Source organism: Protopterus annectens, chromosome 9.part0 (genome assembly GCF_019279795.1).
Source record: "Protopterus annectens isolate FY-2018-M chromosome 9.part0, PAN1.0, whole genome shotgun sequence".
Classification (NCBI taxonomy): Eukaryota; Metazoa; Chordata; order Ceratodontiformes; family Protopteridae; genus Protopterus; species Protopterus annectens.
Window position 1 is genome coordinate 818,087,029 of NC_056743.1, and position 20,938 is coordinate 818,107,966.

General features: G+C 41.3%; 1 protein-coding gene across 1 annotated transcript in view; it reads left to right on the forward strand.

Annotated features, from left to right (window-relative positions):
- LARP4 (La ribonucleoprotein 4) overlaps positions 1 to 20,938 on the forward strand; it is a gene marked incomplete in the record, with an annotated part of 1,458,174 nt that overhangs the window by 1,030,167 nt on the left and 407,069 nt on the right. Inside the window, 1 exon segment of the mRNA XM_044083476.1 lies at positions 17,389 to 17,440. Coding sequence (XP_043939411.1) covers positions 17,389 to 17,440 — 52 coding nt within the window.

The following is a 20,938-nucleotide window of genomic DNA, read 5'->3' on the forward strand; positions in this document are numbered from 1 at the left end:
AAAATTATTTTTACTAATAATTAAACCATTAAACTGACAGATACTATCATAACTATCATTGCAGTAATAAAACAGTATTACAGAATTACTAGCAATATTAAATAAAAGACAAAGGCTTCCCAGATTTACAATATACAACCACCTGTGAAAAATGCAATTCTAAAAATAAAATTGAAAAAATATATATATATGGAATGTACATAAAGCCCTGTTAACCAAATTATGCAATTACCACATCCTAATAAAGTAAATGAGAAACAGTAATCCATAGTAAGCAAAATATAGAAAGGATAAATGGAATATATGAGAATCTAGTTGTGCAATAAATTAATTATCCTGTACTGTTGGAAACTGCAGTCATGTTTTTGACCTGTGGCGTCAACACTCATCAGAATACATGCTCCTTAAACCCACGTAACAAATAGTTTATCACACAAAAAACTCCAACATATATGGATATATGTGTGTGTGTGTGTGTGTGTGTGTGTGTGTGTGTGTGTTGCAGGGAGAGGGGCTTCAGTTATATATCTAAGGACCTTTAATACTGGGTTCATTTCATTATTCCTGGACCTGAGACAATTTAAGTACAATTATGGGAAAATATATGCCAAGTGTGAAATTGCAGTATCTTGGATAGTTGTATTCCCCGAGAAATATCAGACTCTGAGTTGGTATATATAAATAATTAAGGTGTGGAGGTATGCATCCCATACCTAGAAGTACTGGTTGGGCAAAATCCTATAAAAATGCTTTAGATATGTAACGGGCACTTTCAAAGTTCACACCTATTTGTGTAAAAATTATAGTTAATGTTTTGTAACTTGTATTATTGAGTCTCACACTTTTGATAGGATACTTTCATGTGTAGTTTGTTTATGTGAAATGCCCCATTTGGTTTATACTGGTGGCAGGATACCTGCTGGTGGTGGTTAGAGAATACCTCAGGCTTGAACCCTGTTCCTTGGGTGCAGGTAACAAGAGCCTGACTTCCCTACCCACCACCATTTGTGAAACTTTTGCAGATTTTTTCCTCGTATTTTTTTCTGTTCTGTTCCTCGTGCTGTCTAAGGTTTGAGTTTTTAATTCCTTAAATAGTTGATGGTGCAGTGGTAGCATTGTTGCTTCGCAGCTAGACTTTTTCTGGTTTGATTCTTGGCTGGGATTCCTTCTGTGTGGACTCTGCATGTCCTACCTGTGTTTGCGTGGGTTTGCTCTGGTATCCTCCCATGTTAGAAAGACGTGTCTGCAGTATTTCTCCCTGGGCCTCTGCTGAAAATTGGCTTTTGTTCAAGTCAGACTTTTCTGGTTAACAAAAGTTAAATAAAATTGACAGTCATTGGAATTTTAAACTTCATGTTCTTCAGAAAGTACATAGTAACACAAAACTTTTTATTCTAGCAATTTTCTAAGTTTATAAGATGAATATTTGAAATGTGTCCCTATTTGTGGGACTGTATTCCCCCATTATTGGCTCCGTCCAGTTTTTTGTGCTAAGGTTAAGAGCTATGGTGATAACTGATTTCACTGAATATGTTTGAGGGGCTATGTTCCCCATTGACTGGCTTTGTCCTGGTGTATTGTGCTCAGAGGTTGACCGCTATGGTGAGAACTGAATTCACTAAATGGTAGCCTTTTAAGTTGGTCTTACTCTTTCACAAAATTGCTGATTTGGCATAGGGGTATGTTGCTCTGACTGTTTTGCACAGGGTCCTGGGTTCAAGACTTGGCAGTGAAATGCATGGTGGTAGCACAGCATTTTATTCTAGCAACTTACCAAGTTTATACAAACAATGTTTAAAAGGTGTCCCTCCCTAATACATTTTGGCTTTTTCCAGATTGATTGTGCTGCAAAGTTGAGAGATACAGCTGAGTGTCGAGTAGATTTTACAAGGAGCTGAGAGCTGCAGGGGAAGAGAAGTTTAGTGCTGCTTATTCTGAGACTGCTTGCATTAATAGCACAACAGGTAGTGTACTTGCTTTCAGTGCAGAAGGCTGTGGGTTCTACTCCCACAGTATGTAGATACATTGCTGATATTGTACTGTGTTGTAAACCGGGTGGATGCTGCTGTCTTGAGAATGTTCTTTATGGTGAAGATTGCTAGTAACTATGAACCTGTCCGTTATTTGTCATCTTTTCCCTATTGCAATATTACTAGCTTATCATTTTTTTAATGTAATTTAGGCAATTTATTCGTCAAGGGCAACAGGCCCTTTATTTGTAGATGAAACAATGAAATATGAAGTTGTTTGCTAGCAGAAACCTCTTCATTAGTTAGATTTTGTTAATGTGGAATTATTTAGATGACTCTTACTTCTGCATAGGTGGTGCTTATTTACTGATACTGGTGGATTGTTGAAGTTTGAGTAGAGTTTTATGATGGAAATGTTCTCAATTGAGCAGTTTTGTCATTGGTGCATGCATTTTGTTTCATTGTTTACTGGAAAAATGTTAACAAATTTAAAGCACCCTCTAATTGTACGTTATTATACAAGGAATATAATTTAATGCAATCAGGCAGTTGCATCACAGAACACATGTATGTTTTGTGTGCAAGGGGCCTATCATTTGAAAATAGCCCAAAGTTAGTCTTTATCTGCCAATAGCCAAATGTATTTTTTTTTTAATGTGAGTTACAATGCTGTCTCAGAGAAGTTTTAATGCCATGTCTGTTTTCATTGTGAGACTGCATTGCTTTGTTTAGCAGATGTCTTAATGTTTGTGCTGTAAATTGCAAAGTAAAACTTCCAAATGAAGTCCAAATCATCGTAGAAGTAAAACAGTATGCACATTAGTGTTTATGGTAAATGGGGTGAAATAGCCAAGTAATGGTCCATTGGAATGGCTGCACAGTGGGAGGCTCCATTCGACCATGATTTTGTGAGTGGGAAGGGCAGCAAACTGACAGCCCCAGCTGAACTATACCTTTCAACTGTCAAGATTTTCACATTATGAATAGATTTTTGCTTCTTATTTTTTGGTTTGTTCCTCATAAAATTTGTCGTTTTCTGGCAAATCATTTAGGAATTAAGTGACTAAATAATGACAGACACTGAATTTCAGACTTCATAACCTTCAGAAAAATGCATGCTAAAGGATGATCTGTTCTGTCAACTGTCTCAGTTTATACAAGAGTATAGTACTGTTTATATGTTCCCCCAATATATTTGGTCTTGTCCAGATTTCCTGCATTAAAAGGTTGAAAGGTACGTGCAAACTGCTTTATAGAATTAGGCATATCCAAACCTCTTAACTGTCCCCGATTTGTGCTCAAAATGTTGCTCTTCCCCTAATAATCCCTCCTCAAATTAGCAATTTTGGAAGAAAATGTGGAGGGTTTACAATTAATAAATAACTGTAATAATCAGAGTTATAGATTACATTTATTTCAGAAATGCATGTAGATTCTTTTAATTTGTCAGCTGCTCAAATTAGCAGTACTAATATTAAAAAAATGCCCCTTCTTTGACAGATTCCCAGCTGTGTTGTGCGGTTATTTTATATTTTTGCATCACATTTTTGGTCCATTTTTCATAAAATTGTAGGGTTTTGGCAAATTAGTGGCAAATCATTAGACTGAAGTTAGAAAATAATGACAGACATTTGAGTTTCAGATTTCATACCATTCAGAAAATTCATACTAATGCAAGACCTACTATTCTGTTATCTTTCTAAGTTTATAAGAGCGATATTTAAAAATTGTCCTTATTTTCGGGCCTTTGTCCCAGTTCTTTATGTGGTTTTGTCCAGATTTCTTGCTCTGAGGTTGAGAAGTATGACATGTCAGGGCCATCAGTCAGCCAGACACATTTCAAATTATGACATACTTGTTGCACCCCACTCCCCCATGTAGTGACTCTGGATGTGTCCAAACAAGGCAAGGAGCAAGTATGCAGTGTAAATGTTTGGAGTATCCACCCATCCAGGGTAGACACGAGTACTACAGTGGCCTTTCATCTGTCCTTGATTTTGCAGAATGTTCTTGGTTTGTCATATTTTTATACTGTTGATTTATGCTCATTATTATTCAGTAAATGGCTGTTGCTCTCTGTTTAAGTAGCAGTGCTTTAATGACCAATCAGGTAAGCTCGTTTGAGATTGTAAGATGCAAGTAAGCTTTAATAAGCATACTGTTACAGAATTGCCAACATTCCAACATTGAAAGACTTTCTGTTGCCATGCAGAGAATATTTACATAACTATATAACGTATAAGCCTTGGGTATTGAAATGCATATGACAGTATTTGTAATAAAGGACAGGATTACATTATTTTAAGAAGCTCGTTAATTTGTTGGAGACATGCAGTCATCTTTGCAGGCTTTACCTGTAAACTAAACAGAATGTCTATCTGTCGTCCATAACCTGTGCAGTAATCCTTTAAGCAATGTATCTTGAGCTGGTTTCTTGTTTGCTTTTCATTTTTTACTTTGATCATGTTTTCCCCATGAAACAAGTAGATAGTTGTTGTCAGGCAGCAAGTTGTTTTTTTGATAAGAAACATTTTTACAAGTGGGGGTATCACAGAGATTGCTACTTTCTGCATTTTACTTGGTACTTTAATAAAGCTGAATATAAATTATAATTAGAACTGCAGTGCAAGGAGAAGTGGTTTGAGTTGAGTGCTGCTTGTTTTTCTTGTACTTGATTTTGACTTGCATTCCAGTAATGTTTTTTTAAAAAGTAATTTATTTTTTCATGCCTCACAACCTTTTTGTTTCCATCTAGATATTAAGTAAGCTGTCATACGGCCAGTGCATTGAAATATTTTTTTTTCTTCTACACTTCATTTTGTCTTGATTTATACCCTCATAATGACAGTTTGGCACCCAGACAACATATTTAAAGTTAGTTTTTGTGGTTTTGAGCATATCTCCTCCCCTTTATAGTTGGCTGCATCCCTTCCCATTGACCCCACCTGTTCATCTGTCTCCTGCAGCCACCCCCTTTGAATTGAAGTCACCAGCCGCCACTGGTACACTTTTTGTTTTGTGTGTGCGTGTTCATGTTTGTGCGTGTGTGTTTGTATTTATACTGAAAACTTTGAAACTGCATTTGTCAGATGACATTTTGTCAACTTGCAGTTTTCAAGTCTGCAGAATGTCTAACCCAACTCTATCGACTACGCTACAGTGAACAGGTAGTTTAATTTGAGCATTTGGGTTTGACTGTGTGCAGGAGGTTCGCGGTCCAGTGAAGAACTGGGAATTGGCCCATTTCCTCAATGAAGTGCCATCTCGGAGTTGGTATATTTAATGTGCAGAGGGTATGTGGGAGCAGAGGGCATAGCCCCCCTGCAAAACAGTAGAATTAATGTACCATTGACTGTACAGTTTAATGGTACATTAATATGCATAGCAGGAGGTGAGTGCATCACCTCTTGCTATGTCGAGTACATCAAACCATGGTTGTCGACTTGTTCATTTTCACTTTGGTTTACTTTTCGGCCTTCCGAATTCCCCATTTAGAGTAGACATTTTAAATGGTCAACTGAAGCAGATTTGAATTGCCAGTAGTAAACCATGTATAAAAATCTTAGAATAATGATGTCCTCTTCACTGTTGCATTATTCTGTCCCTCCTTCCCCTTGGTTATTTTTCTTTTGGATATTCAGTTTATCTCTTGTTCCTTGGACTGGTGTTCCTCCTAGGTCATTTAGTTCTGAGGATAATAGATGCAAACCTTGCTTTTATGCCCTACATTTGCAAGAAACGTGTGTGACGTACCACATAGTTGTAAGCAGTAAAAGGCTTTGTTACACTGGCCAGACATCAGGTCTCTTTAGGCGGGGAATCATTCATGTTATGAATACTGCAACAGTGGTGAGAGACTTCTGTAGTTACGGTAAAATTTTATGCAGCTATACTTTCCTCTTTGCTTTTCCTCCTCTGCCTCTTCTTCCAACAGTTACTCTCAAGGCACAAAAAGAAACACCCAAACTCCTTTTACTGACATTTCTGCCGTGGCAGCTTTGGTTCCTCTATTTCACCAGACAGAAAAATTACAAATTATTCCTCTTCATCCAAACCTAACTCCCCAAAAAAGATTGCTGCTCCACCCGAGTCTTCCATGTTCTCAACTTGACCCTGTGGATGCTAGGATTTTAATTTCTCAGTCATCTCTTCTCTGTAGAGGTTGCTCAAGCCAATGAGAAGCCATGAGACCACTACTAGAAAATCTTGCACTGATAAATGAGAAAGGTTTTCCTGTTACCATAGACAGTCAGGACCCACTCTTTATCACAAGTTCCTGCTGTACTACAATATTTCTGAAGACTATTCTAATCAGGTTTAGCCTACACTTCTGTAAAAGCTCACCTGCCTGCAGTCAGTGCCTGCTTCCTCCTTATCCCGCCCCTTAAGACTAGGACGAAGGTCAAGCTTTTCCTATTGTGGGGGAGGGGGGTCCTGCATCTTAACCCACCATGGAAACCCATGTCTCACCACTGGGATATTAATTTTGTACTAGAAAACTTACACTGCCTCCCCTTGAACAGCATCTTCCATTTCTCTAAAATGATGTACTTTGAAATCTGTCCTCTTGGCTTTCACCTCTGCTAGTAGAGTTCGAGGTATAGAATCTCAAGACCATTCTTTTTTTCTCATTTTTAATAAGGACTTGGTGACTCTTGGGACTAATCTGTCCTTCAGTTGTAAGGTAATGCACAAGCTCTTCCTCAGTCAGTCTATTAATCTTCTACTTTCTTTCCCAATCCACAGAACAAGGGGGGGAGATCTTTGATTCTGTGGACATTTCACAGGCAATTCAGCTTTTATCTAAGCAAAACTAGATCCTTCAGAAAGACTGACCTGCAGATAATATTCGAGTTCTAAGCTCGGCCAGCCAAGTCTCCAAGCAAACAATTGCAGCTTGGATTTCTAAGGCTATTTCTTTCTTCTACTCATAGGTCCATAGGTTCATTGATTAGTACTAAGCTGACTGCCTATGTGGGCCATTTTAAGCCTAGCCAGCTACCCCACGTGAGAAACAAACCCTGCACCTTGTGTTTATAAGGTAAACATCTTGACCATTATGCCAACCTCCTGGGAAAATGATCTGTCAGAAGGGGGATTTGAACCCATGTTTCCATTTGGAGAACAGAATTCCCATGAGCCATGAAGAAGTTTACCTTAGAGTCCTGTGCCTTAGATCCCTTAGCCTTCCTGCCCTAAAGCACATTCCACTAGCGCAGTGGTTTCTTAAAGGCAGTTTCAGAAAGGAATAGGCTCCAGGTCCATCTTAAAGGCCGCCACTTGGTGCTCTTGTGCGCACCTTTACCAAACCCTACATAATTGATGCTTTCTCCATGTCCAGGGCAATCTTCCTCCGTCATTTCTGTCCAGGCTGCTGGACAACTCTTCTGCTTAGTAGCCAACCACCTTTCTTTCCTCCTTCAGCACTGGGAGTTGGCCATATTTCAGGAGTACTGCAGGAGTGGTTTTAGTTGGGACATAGTACAGTTGTTTAAGAACTTAACATAAGTCGATGCCCTAGTATTCCAACCCGCCTTCCATCTCCTCTTTTCTATCTGACTTAAACCTTAATATTTCTCTCCCCTTTGCTTTAACTTCTGCTCTGTTACATGGGAACAGGGGAGTTTCTTACTTTAGCTATAATCTTCCTAGCTGACTAGTTTCCCCACTCAATATTCTTCTGGCCACTGACTTGGTGATAGACTGAGGATCCACGCTTGTACATCCATCTATGTATCCTAGTGCATAATAGCTGAGATCAAATGTACAAACTAGGCTAGGTAAAGCTTTGGTACTCTGCCTGGATGTTAGCAGTGGCAAACTCCTGTCGGGAATACTGCAACAGTATTCAGTAGGACATGTACAGTTATGATAAGTTATTACACTACTGTATTATCCTTTTGTCCTCATCCATCCAGTAGGACATCTCTTCCCTAACCCCCTTCCATATTGTCATTCTGAAGGACTGTATGTACTTTCTATTTTTTATTCTTTGGTCGTTCTGGATTTGGCAGCAAACCGTATCTGAGATGGTGTCGCATACAGGTGCATAATGGGAAGGAAAACCGATTAAAACGGTCCAAAGCTGTAGCACTTGTTTTGTCAGCATGGAACAGACAAAGTTACCTGTTGACCCATTCATCATATCAGAAGGATGAGGATGAAAAGCTCCAGTGCTTGTGCAAGTACATAACTGTCATTTTATTTGGCTGCACAAACACTGAAGGAAACCCGGAAGGGAGCGAAAGAAGTGAAGGGGTTTACTTCTCTGGGGATTGGGGGTGGCTTGCAGGCATTCATTGAGCACATGGGGTGGTTGTGATTTCTCTGATGGAGACTAGAGAAACCATCACCTGTTTGAGGTGGGGGGGGGTGCAGAAGCTGCTTGAGAGTGAGCAAGTTGAGAAGAGCTTGATCAGTAAGCAGTTGGGATGAAGTGACAAAATTTAAGATTTTTAGTTAATACCTTTTTGTTGTGTTATTGATTGGACACAATTCAGGTTGTCCTTGGTAATTCGGTAGTTTAGGGATTTTGCCTTCTGAGCATTTTTTTTTTTTTTTACCATCCTTTGAGTCCTGCCACCTCAGAATTTTTAATACTGTTTGGGATTATTCCCAGTTGTAGACCCATTTAGGATCCCTGGTGTACGATGTACAAAAAGGTGCATTTACCATGTCAGTTTGTGAGGAGTTGCTCTTTGATTTGTGATTTGCTTTCAGCCATCTTCATGGGAATATACAGCCTCCCTATCCAGCATCTGATTTTGGTCTCCATAGTCAAGTATATATTTGCCTGCCCCTCTGTGCTATGCCTTTTATTTTATTCTTTGATTTTCAGATTGTACTGTTTGTGGATGATTAAGTAATGTAGAGTTGCAGCATCATGGCATGCCAAGAAGAGGTGTGAGCGCCCCAGTGCATGAGAGTCGAATAGAAAAATAGCCAAATTAAAGACAGAGAAGGAATATCCTAGGTTTGGTTTGCACATTTGTTGTTTTTGGCTGGCAGCATGTAATGCAATTAAAATGGTCTGAGTGGTCTGAAACATGGATATTAGAGGCATAATTATATAAGTTGCGTGCCTTTCATTTTGTAGACAAGTGAGAGGGTTGGACAGAATGTGTCATGTATAGTGGCAGAAGGTATGAGAGCAAATTTAAGGTCTCACTGTTTTCCGACTTTACATATTGGGTTTTGCCTTGAACTTCGTTGCCCAAATCAATGTAGAATGAGTCAAAAGTGATTTAGGATTCATCAGAAATGATGGAGAAAATGTAGTTGAGAGACTACTTTGGATGCCTTTTGAATATAGCACTTGGATGAATAGACTTATGAACCCTTAAACAAGATCCTAGTGCTTCTAATTACATTACTACATACAGAATGTAGTAAGTTCGTTTGGCCACCTTTCCATTTTAAGCGTCTAGAAAATAATGCTTTAGTAGGTTTGCAGTGAAATTTTGCTTCTGCTTGCTATCATTGTAGCTTATATAGCTTGTGATGAGTGCGACTTTTTTATGTGCTTGTTGCGTATTAGACCAGCTGAGCGCAAGAGAAGTGCTGTGCTTCTGAGAAAACCCAGCAACAAACCCACATGGTGCAGCCATAATAAGCTTTTATTGTAAAAATAAACAAATTTTGACCAAATTTAAGAAGAGTAATTCCAAGAATGTTGGCTCCGTTGTCACTGAAATAATCAGTGCTTAATAAAATCCATCAAAGCAAAGTTTAAAGCTAAAATAGCTGCCCAAGCCAAAGACCATCACAAGGCATTCTTTATGTTCACAATCTCAAAAGCACAACGCAGCATTGTGCTGAGCTGATTGTGAATGATGTTACCTATACTGAGACTGAAGTTATAGCAAACCTACTGGCTTCTAACATTACCCTTCTTTCCTCTGTCTTTCCTTGAAGATGCACTTGAAACTGGCTTAACTACAGCTATCGCACAAAGCCAAGTCCTAGAAGTGCTATCAAATGCTCAAAATACTGCATTGATGGGTCCTGATAATATCCCTGGATGCGTCTCAAATAGCATGTAGCACAATTTAGCCACACCCCTAATAGCACTATTCAGTCTCAGCCTCCATACAGGTTTTTTACCAAGCAAATGGAGAACAGCAACAGTCATCCCTCTGCATAAAGGGAGGACATTCCACACACACAAATCCGGCCATGGAAAAACTTAAGGAATTAATCAGAACAAGGAACCTCCAAAGACTGGACTCTTCTAAGTTTGGATATGTCATGGCCAGGACATGATTACTCAACCTGGTGGATTTTTTGAAAAGGTCACCAAAGAAGTGGATGACAAAATAGTACTTAACACATACCTTCACCTGGCCAAAGCTTTAGACACCGTTCCTCATTCAGGCATAGTAGAAAAGCTAAATAAATTGGGAATACACATCTGTCACTCATTGAATTGCCAACTGGCTAAGAGATGGGACTCGGGCAATCTGAGTAGAGGAAGTTACCTCCACAGAGAGACCAGTCACCAGTGGAGTCCCTGAAGGTTTTGTGCTGGGACCTCTTCTGTTTGGCATCTGCTTTTCTTAAGTAAAAGTCAATATCAAAGGGCTCTGGCTGACTAACTTTGCAGGTGACTGCAAGCTAGAAGCAGTCATTAAATCCCCAATTAACTTGGCTGTCCTGCAAAACGTTTTGTCCAAAATAAATAACTATGCCAAAATCATGGCATGAAACTAAGTGCTGAATAATGCATTATGTCATCCTTTGGGAAGTCATCTATTCAGGGAAATACCACATTAATGTGTCCCCTTAAGAGCTGACCCACTTGTTTGGAATTTGGGAACTTTAGTGGACTAACTTTCAACCAGCATGTCTGTTGTAAGGAAGTCCTATATTGCACCGCTTATAAATAAAAGGATTGCATCTAGAACTAGGGATGATCTTCGTGTTTCACTGTTGCAGTCATTACATTTGGGTTATCTGCTTGCAGGTAGCCCTCAGTCGGCCTGATTAACAAAGTCTTGGGTCCTGCGTCGGTTGCTGTCCCTTCTTCCATGACGTCAGGCCGTCAGGGGTATAAACCATGCAGCCGATGCCATTATGTCAGTCTTTCTTGCCGTGCGGTGCCCGAAGCAGAAGCATTTGGCAAGTGCCGGTCGGCCGACTCCTGAAATTTTCATTTTCGAGTTTCAGAACCGAAGTCTTCAACTAAAGCTAAGTACCCCATTGGGGAAACTTTTTCTTGCTTCTTACCAATGTCAGTAAAAGTTAATTGCATTACTTGTGGAAAGCAAATATCTCAAAGATTTTCATTCGTACTGTATTCCTTGCCTAGGCCCTGACCACGACGTACTTTGCTGTCGGTTTTGTGCTTTATTTAATCAGCGCACTGTCCGTCGTCTGTATATTTTCGCCTCTAATTATTTCAGTTCCCGGTTTAATTATCCAGAAATGTTGTCTGTTAGCCATCCGACTACTGGGATTCCGAAAAAACGCAAAGATAGACAAAGACAGGCTGCCGAGGTCCAAAACTGCCAACAGCGCTTTTCCTAAGCAAGTCGCCAGTTCGCTGGTACTCAGTGAGGCGCTTTCGCAACCCCTGATACCAGTTACTTCTGATTCGCAGGCCTCTACTGAGACCCATTCGGAATCCGGTATGCAGCGAGATGCTTCTGCTATGGAACCCGTGGATGTCTCTACCTTGGATGGGTCCGGAGCCGCTGTGCAGGAACCAGCTTCTGAGGGTGTATTCAGGCCTACGGACTTGCATATTAAACAGACACCTTCTTCTTCACTTAGGCCTAAATCTTGAACCATGCCTAAAAACAAGAAGCCCAGGCCACATGCTCAGGCCTCTATGCCTAAAAAACAAATAAGAATGGCTTAAGATTTAATAACTCTGAACAGGGGTAGCCAACCCCTCCTTTCTATGAGGCCTAGGACTGAAGTTGTTTATGAATCTTCTGACCAGGATTCTGTTTTTTCTGTTTCTTCTGATGATCTGGATTTGCCCTTGTCTACTTATGAGGATTCTGATGCAGAGGACTCCATTCGCTCTGCTTCCCCTCCAGAGGGTTTTTCTTTTGGGGAAACATTGCTTACTCTAAGGGAGCATTTCCACTGGGAAAGCCAGAATTTTTCTGATTCAAAAAAGAGGCTTAGGGATTTCTTACTCCTACCTCAGCATAGGCCTTTAGCTATTCTTCCTGTACTAGACATTAATGCTTTTTTGGAATATAGTTTGGGCCCTGATTCCTTACCTCCTGCTCCCCGAAAACCTGACAGATACTACAGGGTCTCTGAGACACACAAGTTCCTTTTTTAAAAATCCTATTGTGAATCCAGAGACTATTTCACAGGGGCCCAAGGGCATTAAAGGCTTCTACTGCAAACAATCCTACCCCTTCTGATAGATTCTCCAGGGTGCTGGATAGATGGGGTAAGAAGGTTTACACTTCAGCAACCTTGGCCATTTAGGGCTTTAAACTGCCAGTTTCATATGTTAAAGTATCAGTAACATGTTATTTGATTGCTTAAACAGAAAATGATGATTCCTGACTCTGTGGAAAATAAAGAATTACAGGATTTCATTTAATGCATTCTGCTGAACAAGTTGGAAAACATGCTTTGCAATGTGGTTTTGAGTCATTAGAGGCCTCTTGCATGGCTGCTGTTACTGGGTCTGTGCTCAGAAGGCATGCTTGGCTAAAGGAGCAATCCTTGCCTGATCATGTTAAAGCTAAATTGTTGGATGTTCCCTTAAATCAGGACCGCCTGTTTGGCAACAGGGCTGAGGAAAATCTTAAAAACATGGAAGATCAAGCTAAATCTATGCAAACTTAAAGATTTCTTACAAGTTCAGCCTCCTAGATTTAGTAGGCACTGACCCTCTAAGAATTGGTCCTTTCCAGCCCCTTCCAGGTCTTCTCAAGCCAAACCCAGACACAGCAAAAGCCCCAGGTTTCAGTCCCAGGGGACACACAGGACTAAGCAGTGGGGGGGCCTCCACTTCCAAATCTGAGAGTAATATGACTCCCCCTATGGTAAACTGTCTCATTGATTTCCGTTTAAAATTTCCAAGCACTTATCAACTGACTGCCCCTTTGGGGGGAAAGATTGCTGTTCATGCAAAGAACTAGGAACTCATTACCCAGGACAAATTGGTTTTAAATAGTGTCCCAGGGATACAATATTTCACTTTCACACGTTGCCAACACCAAGCAGGTGGCCGGATCTACCCCCAAATCAGTGGGCAGAGGCCCAGAAACAAGTACTTTCTCTCTTAAGCATGGGTGCTATTAAACTGGTACCAGAAGAGGAAAAGGGACAAGGTTTCTACTCGAGACTTTTCCTGGTACCCAGAAAAGACAGTTCATGGCATCCTGTCCTGGACCTTTGTACTCTAAACACCTTTTTCAAAATTCCAAAATTCAAGATGCTGACTCCACCAATTACTTCCTATGCTAGGCAAAGATTCTTGGTTGGCAACGCTAGATTTAAAAGAAGCATACCTGCACATCCCATTCAGGGAATCATGCAGAAGATACCTACGCTTCAAAGCAGGCTGCACGCACTATCAGTTCTTTGCACTTCCCTTTGGCTTATCTACTGTGCCCAGGGTATTCACAAAGTGCTTAGCTCCAGTTATTGCATTTTGCAGGCAAATAAATATTCTAATATACCCATACCTGGACGATTGTCTAATTCAGGCAGAAAGCCAGGAAATACTTATGAATCATCTGGCCTTTGTACAAAGGGTTCTAACTTGTCTGGGGTACACCATAAACGAAAATAAATCACACCTGGTACCCTGTCAGCAAATTATATTCTTGGGAGCAAGCTTGAATACAACTTCCCAGATGGCTTACCTTACTCCGGAGAATCAAATTAATTTGATAACCTACTTCAAACAAGTGGCTCAAAAAACCCTGCTATCTGCAAGACAAATACTGCAAGCCTTGGGGTTCATGGCCTCCTGCTTTCTTCTAATTCCATATGCAAGACTGCATATGAGGAAACTACAGTGGTATCTAAAAAGCCTATGGTGTCAACATTCTCAGGATCTGGAAACAGTGATTCCTATCGTAACTTGCCTACGCCTAGAATTCCTTTGGTGGGCAGAGGCCTTCCACCAAAACAAGGGACTACCTCGCCCAGACCCTAACAGACACATCAGACTATGCATGAGGGGCTCACCTGGCAGGAAAGTGCATTCAGGGCAAATAGAACCCAAGTCAAATGCACCTGCATATCAATCAAAAAGAAATGTTAGCTGTACAGAATGCTCTGACAGCTTTCAAGGACCACATTCTTCCAGGACAACTTCTGGTAAATACGGACACCACCACTATGTGGGACATAAACAAGTGTGGGGGGGTACACATTCTTACCCCCTCTGCAGACTAGCCATGGCATTGTGGAACACAGCCTTGAGCTACCATGTGCACCTACAAGCTCAATTCCTGCCAGGAAAATTAAATACACTGGCAGACGGACTAAGCAGAAACCTCATGGATCCACACAAGTGGAAACTGGAACCAACGATTTTCAACATGCTGACAAGCAAATGGGGGAGCCCAGATATAGACCTGTTTGCCTCTGCCCAGAACTACCAATTGGACAAATTTTGCACATGGACTCCTCACAAGCACGCCTGGAAAGTGGATGCTGTGTCCTTCAGCTGGAAAAACAGACTATGCCCCCCCCCCCCCCCGCCTCTGCTTTCCAAAGTACTACTAAAAATCAAACGAGACAAACCAAGGATGATTTTGATTGCTCCAGACTGGACATGCCAACACTGGTACCCCCTCCTGCACAGTGTGTCCCTGTTGTCTCAACAGGAGAACCAGATTCTGCACCCTCTGCTTTTAACACTGAACCTTGCAGCCTGGCTAATTACATAATATCTCCTCTTTCATCCCTCAGTAAACCTGTGATTGATATCATTTTAGTGGCAAGGAGGCCTAGTACTAAAAAATCTTATGCTGAAAAATGGAAAAGATTCTGTGCCTGGAACCAATCTCAAGGGATGAGCACATTAGCGCCCATTTACCTCCGATTTTACAATACCAAACTGAGATGCTTCACAAGGGCCTGTCTTTTTCTTCCATTAAAATCCACGCCTCAGCCATTTCAGCTTATTTATAGCACAGAACCTCCCACTTCTCTCATCCACTGCTCAAGCAGTTACTCAGAGTGGCCAAAAATTTGAGACCACCCAAGAGAGCTCCAACCCCAGCCTGGGGCCTTAACTTTGTTTTGGAGAAACTCACTCTACCTCCTTTCGAGCCAGCTGCTACTGCAGACTTAAAATTTCTTTCTTTCTTGGAAAACCGCTTTCCTTTTAGCAATCACTTCAGTTAGAAGGGTATCTGAATTATAGGCCCTTATGGCAGTGGAGCCTTTCATCATCTTTCATGCGGACAGGGTGTCCCTCAGAACCAATCCATCCGTCATGCCCAAGATGGTATCCAGTGTAGTTCTTAATCAGTCTATTCATTTGCCAACCTTCTTTCCTAATCCACAGAACAAAGGGGAACGGATACTGCATTCCTTAGATGTGCACAGACAACTTAGATTCTACTTGGACAGGACTAAACCTCAAAGGAAATCTGAACAACTGCTGGTGGCATTTGCTGCAGGAGCAGAGGGCTAGACTATTTCAAAGCAAACCATTTCTAAATGGATAGGCCATCGCATTCATTTCTGCTATAAGCACCATGGAAAACCTATCCCCCAGGGGATCAGACCTCACTCCACCAGGGCTGCATCTACCTCTACAGCCTTTCTCAGAGGCGTCCCTACCAGGGACATCCTAGAAGCTGCTACCTGGAGGTTCTGTCATACTTTCACCAAACATTATCATTTGCCAATTTTCCCTAAATCCAGAGCTGGCTTTGCCACTGCAGTCTTGCAGGGCCTTATAGCTGGTCCTAATGCTATCTAAATTCCTTCTCCCAACCATAGCTTTGGGAATCTACCCAAATGTAATGACTGCAACAGTGAAACACGAAGAACATAGTACAGTTGTGTACACTTACCAAAAGTGTAGATGTTCGTGTGTATTCACTGTTGCAGTACTGGTTACCCTCCCTCCAGCCCCCTAACTTCTTTTGGCTATACCTCTAATTTCCTTTACTATGCTTAAAAGTCTTTTTGGTGTATTTGCTTTTTTGTTGGAGGTATATCATTGTACTTTTATATTTAATTGCTCCCCATTAGGGGAGCACCTGACATCTGGGGCAAGAAAAACTGATGTAATGGCATTGGCTGCATGTTTTATACCCCTGACGACCTGACGTCATGGAAGAAGGGACAGCAACCGACTCAGGACCCAAGACTTTGTTAATCAGGCAGACTGAGGGCTACCTGCAAACATAACCCAAATGTAATGACTGCAACAGTGAATACACTCTAACATCTACATTTATGGTAAGTGTACACAACTGTACTATATCATTGTCCCACTTTATTCATGCCTTATTAGGTCAAGTCATTAAATATAATGCTCCCTTTGACATGCATCTGTCCAAATATATGCAACAAAGTGGAACATCCACAGAGATACCTTATTGAAAGTATACAAGGCAACATATCCTACACGGACCGACTCAGAGACCTGTTGCTGTAATCTGTCCCCTGCAGATTGCCAAGTAGTGACATGTGTCTGGCATACAAGGCATTTTCCAACCCATTAATGATAGATTTACTGTGCATCAGCAAGCCAAATGGCATCAGAAATACATGACCTAGTGATCTAAGCCTCTTTTGCAATGATTTGGATGGCTTGGTATGTCTCGCAGAGGATACCGCTGCTGTGTAACAGACTCCCCATCCATATAAAACGCAGTTCAGTCCTGTCGTATTCAAGAACAACTTACATCTGTGGATGGGAAACAAAATTTATCCCAAGACTGCCCTTTGCTACTGATGGACAGAGACTGCTCCTAAATGTTTTATGCCATGTATAGGTCCTCAAAAATGTTATCTGAGGTATAATCCCACTTATTGTCGTTTGGGTAATATATAATTATCGGCCATGGGATGGTTAAGGCCAATCTATAACCAAATGGGTGATGTATTATTTCAAGCACAAAAAGGTAGGTTAGCTAGGCTTAGTGACCCACAAGGGCAGCTAGTGTTGTACTTGCCTGTGAAGCTCTGTTCTGAGATGGTATTAAGAGTCTGGATTTGACACTGAAAGTACATAACTGATAAATAAAACCAGTGTTTCTTGTGTTTCACTTTCATTGTTGTCCCAGTCCTAACACTGCCTTACATTGTCACAAATTTTGTCTTGCTGGTGTTAATGGGTATTTGTCTTCAGATTGGAGAATTGGCAGGTAGTAGATTTTTTATAATGTTGGTTAGTTTTGTTGCACTGCATTATTGTTTAGGTAATGACATCTGTTTAAATTTATTTTGAACTTGCAAATTTGTTTTGCAGAAGAAATACTTACAGAGGTGGTAGGCGGCGGCGAGATGAAGAGAGAAATGCTGTAAGTTACTTTTGCTTGTTAATTCTGGTGTACTTATTTCAAACTACGTGATCATTTTGAATTGAACAGACTGTCTGCCTTTTTAATAACTCCTTAAGTTTAGCTTTCTTGTGGTTTGCAAAAACTTTCACAGAAGTGCCATGAACTATTTGTGCTTTTTGTAAACCGAGAAAATTTTAAACCAGCTTCACCAGCCTTTTATGCAAAACCATGGAACATACTGCAGAGCTTGTTTATGCAGACAAGGCGACTTCATTGAATTAGATCCGACAAAATTTGGTTTTGTGACATGCAGGATGTTCGTGGTGTTTCACTGTTGCAGTCCATCACATTTGGGTTATCTGCTTGCAGTAGCCCTCATTCGGCCTGATTATCAAAGTCTTGGGTCCTGCGTCGGTTGCTGTCTCATCTTCCGTGACATCAGGTAGTCAGGGGTATAAAGTATGCCGCCGACGCTATTAAATCAGTCTTTCTTGCTGTGTAGTGCCCGAAGCAGAAGCAGTTCGCAAGTGCCGGTTGGCCGCCTCCTGCAATTTTCATTTTCGAGTTTCAGAACCAAAGTCTTCAACTAAAGCTAAGTACCCCGTTGGGGAAACTTTTTCTTGCTCTAAACCGATGTCAGTAAAAGTCAATAATTGTATTTCTTGTGGAAAGCAAATACCTCACAAAGATTTTCATTCGTACTGTATTCCTTGCCTAGGCCCTGGCCGCGACGTACCTCTTTGTCGGTTTTGTACCTTATTTAAACCTCAAACTATTCGTCCTCTGTATATTTTTGCTTCTAAATATTTTGGTACTCAGTTCAGTTATCCAGATGTCTTCGGTAAGCCACCCGACTACCGACATTCTGAAAAAATGCAATGATAACGAGGCCGCCTAGGTCCGAAACTTGCCGACGACGCCACTTCTAAGCTAGTTGCCACTTCGCCAGTACTCAGTGAGGATCTTTCGCAGCCCCGGATACCTGCTACTTCATATTCGCAGGCCTTTACTGAGACCCATTCGGAGTCCGGAATGCTGCGAGATGCTTCAAATGTGGAACCTGTGGATGTCCCTACCTTGGATGGGTCCAGAGCCGCTGTTCAGGCACCGGCTTCCGAGGGTGTATTCAGGCCTACTGTCTTGCATATTAAACCAATGCCATCTTCTTCTTCAAACCCTAAAACTCGAACCATGCCTAGGAAACAGACGACCAGACCACATGGTCAGGCCTATATGTGTTAAAAACAAATAAGAATGTCTGAAGACCGTATTATTTAAATCAGGGGAAGCCAACCTTCTTAACAGACCTAGGACTGAATTTCTGACCAGAATTTTGAAATTTCTGTCTCTGATGACCAGGATTTACCCTTATCCACCTATGAGAATTCTGATGCAGAGGACTGTATTCCCCCTGCTTCTCCCCCAGAGGATTTGTCTTTTGGTGAAACCTTGCATTCTCTTAGGGAGCATTTTTCACTGGGAAAGCCAGGATTACTCTGATTCTAAAAAGAGGCTTACAGATTTCTTACTCCTGCCCCAACACAGGCCTTTAGCTATCCCTCCTGTGCTGGACATTATTGATGGTGACTTTTCGGAATCTAGCTTGGCCCCTGTCTACCTCCTGCTCCCAGGAAACCTGATGGATATTACAGGGTTCCTGATTCTCAAGTTTCTTTTTAAAAATCCTACTGCGGATCCTGAGACCATTTCACAGGGACCCAAGAGCATTAAGGCTACTACTGCCAAAAATCCTACCCCCTCTGATAGATATTCCAGGGCCTTGGATAGATGAGGCAAGAAGGTATACACCTCTGCAACCTTGGCCATCAGAGCCTTAAATTACCAGTTTCATATGTTAAAGTATCAGCAGCATATTACTGGATTGCTTAAATAGAAAATTGTTGATTCCTGATTGTGCTAAAAGTAAGGATTTAAAGGTTTTAATGCATTCTGCTGAACAGGTTGGAAAACATATTTGCAATGTGGTTTTCATTCACTAGAGGCATCTTGCAAGGCTGCTGTCACCGGGTCTGTACTTAGAAGGCATACTTGGCTTAAGGAGCAATCTTTGCCAGATGATAAAACTAAATTTCTGGATGCTCCCTTAAATCAGGACCGCCTGTTTGGCAAAAAAGAGGAAGAAGTTCTTAAAAAGATGGAGGAAAAAACTAAATCTATGCAAACTATTAAAGATTTCTTACAAGTTTAGCCTCCAAGATTTAGTAGGCATTGGTCTTTTCCTGCCTCTTCCAGGCTTTCTCAGTTCAACCCCAGAACCAGCAGAACAACCAGGCTTCAGTCCCAGGGTACGCACAGGACTAAGCAGTGGGGGGCTCACACTTCCAAATCGGGGAGTAGTAAGACTCCCCCCTATGGGGTAGGCTGTCTCAGTGACTTAACTTTAAAACTTCCAAGCACTTTTCAACTGACTGCTCCTTTAGGGGGAAAGATTGCTCTGCAAGCAAAAAACTGGGAACTCATTACCCTGGACAAATGGGTTTTAAACAGTTTCCCGAGGATACAGATTTCACTTCCACACTTTACCAACTCCAAACGTTTGGCCAGTTCTGCCCCCAAATCAGTGGGCAGAGGCTCAAAAGCAAGTAAACTCCCTCTTAAGATTAGAGGCTATTCAGATTGTACCAGAAAAGGAAAAGGGACAAGGTTTCTACTCAAGACTTTTCCTAGTACCCAGAAAAGAAAACTCATGGCTTCCTATCCTGGACCTTTCTATCCTAAACACCTTTTTGGTGATTACAAAATTCAAGATGCTAACTCTTCACCAGTTGATTTCTATGATAGGCAAAGATACCTGGTTGGCATCATTGGATTTAAAGGAAGCCTACCTGCACATCCCTATCAGGGAATCTTGTAGAAGATACCTACGCTTCAAAGCAGGTTGCATGCACTATCAGTTCTCTGCACTGCGCTTTAGCATATCTACTGCACCCAGGGTCTTCACAAAGTGCCTAGCTCCAGTCATTGCATTTTGCAGGCAAAGAAATATTCAAATATACCCATACCTGGACGATTGTCTGATTCAGGCAGAAAGCCAGGCCATACTTTTGACTCATCTGGCATTTGTACAAAAGGTGCTAACTTGTCTGGGGTACACCATAAACGAAAAGAAATGACAGCTGGTACCCTTTCAACAAATCATATTCCTGGGAGCAAGCTTGAACACAACTTCCCAGATGGCTTTCCTCACGCCAGAGAAACAAATTCTTTTGACAACTTACTTCAAAGTAGTGGACACAAAGACCCTGCTACCTGCAAGGCAAATACTGCAAGCCTTGGGGTTCATGGCCTCGTGCATTCTACTAATTCCATATGCAAGACTGCATGTGAGGAAGTTACAATGGTATCTAAAAAGCCTATGGTGTCAACATTCTCAGGATCTAGAAGCAATGATTCCTGTCATACCTTGCCTACGGTTAGAATTCCTTTGGTGGGCAGAGGCCTGCCACCAAAACATGGAACTACCATTCACTCTACCCCCTGCCGCCCAACCCCTAA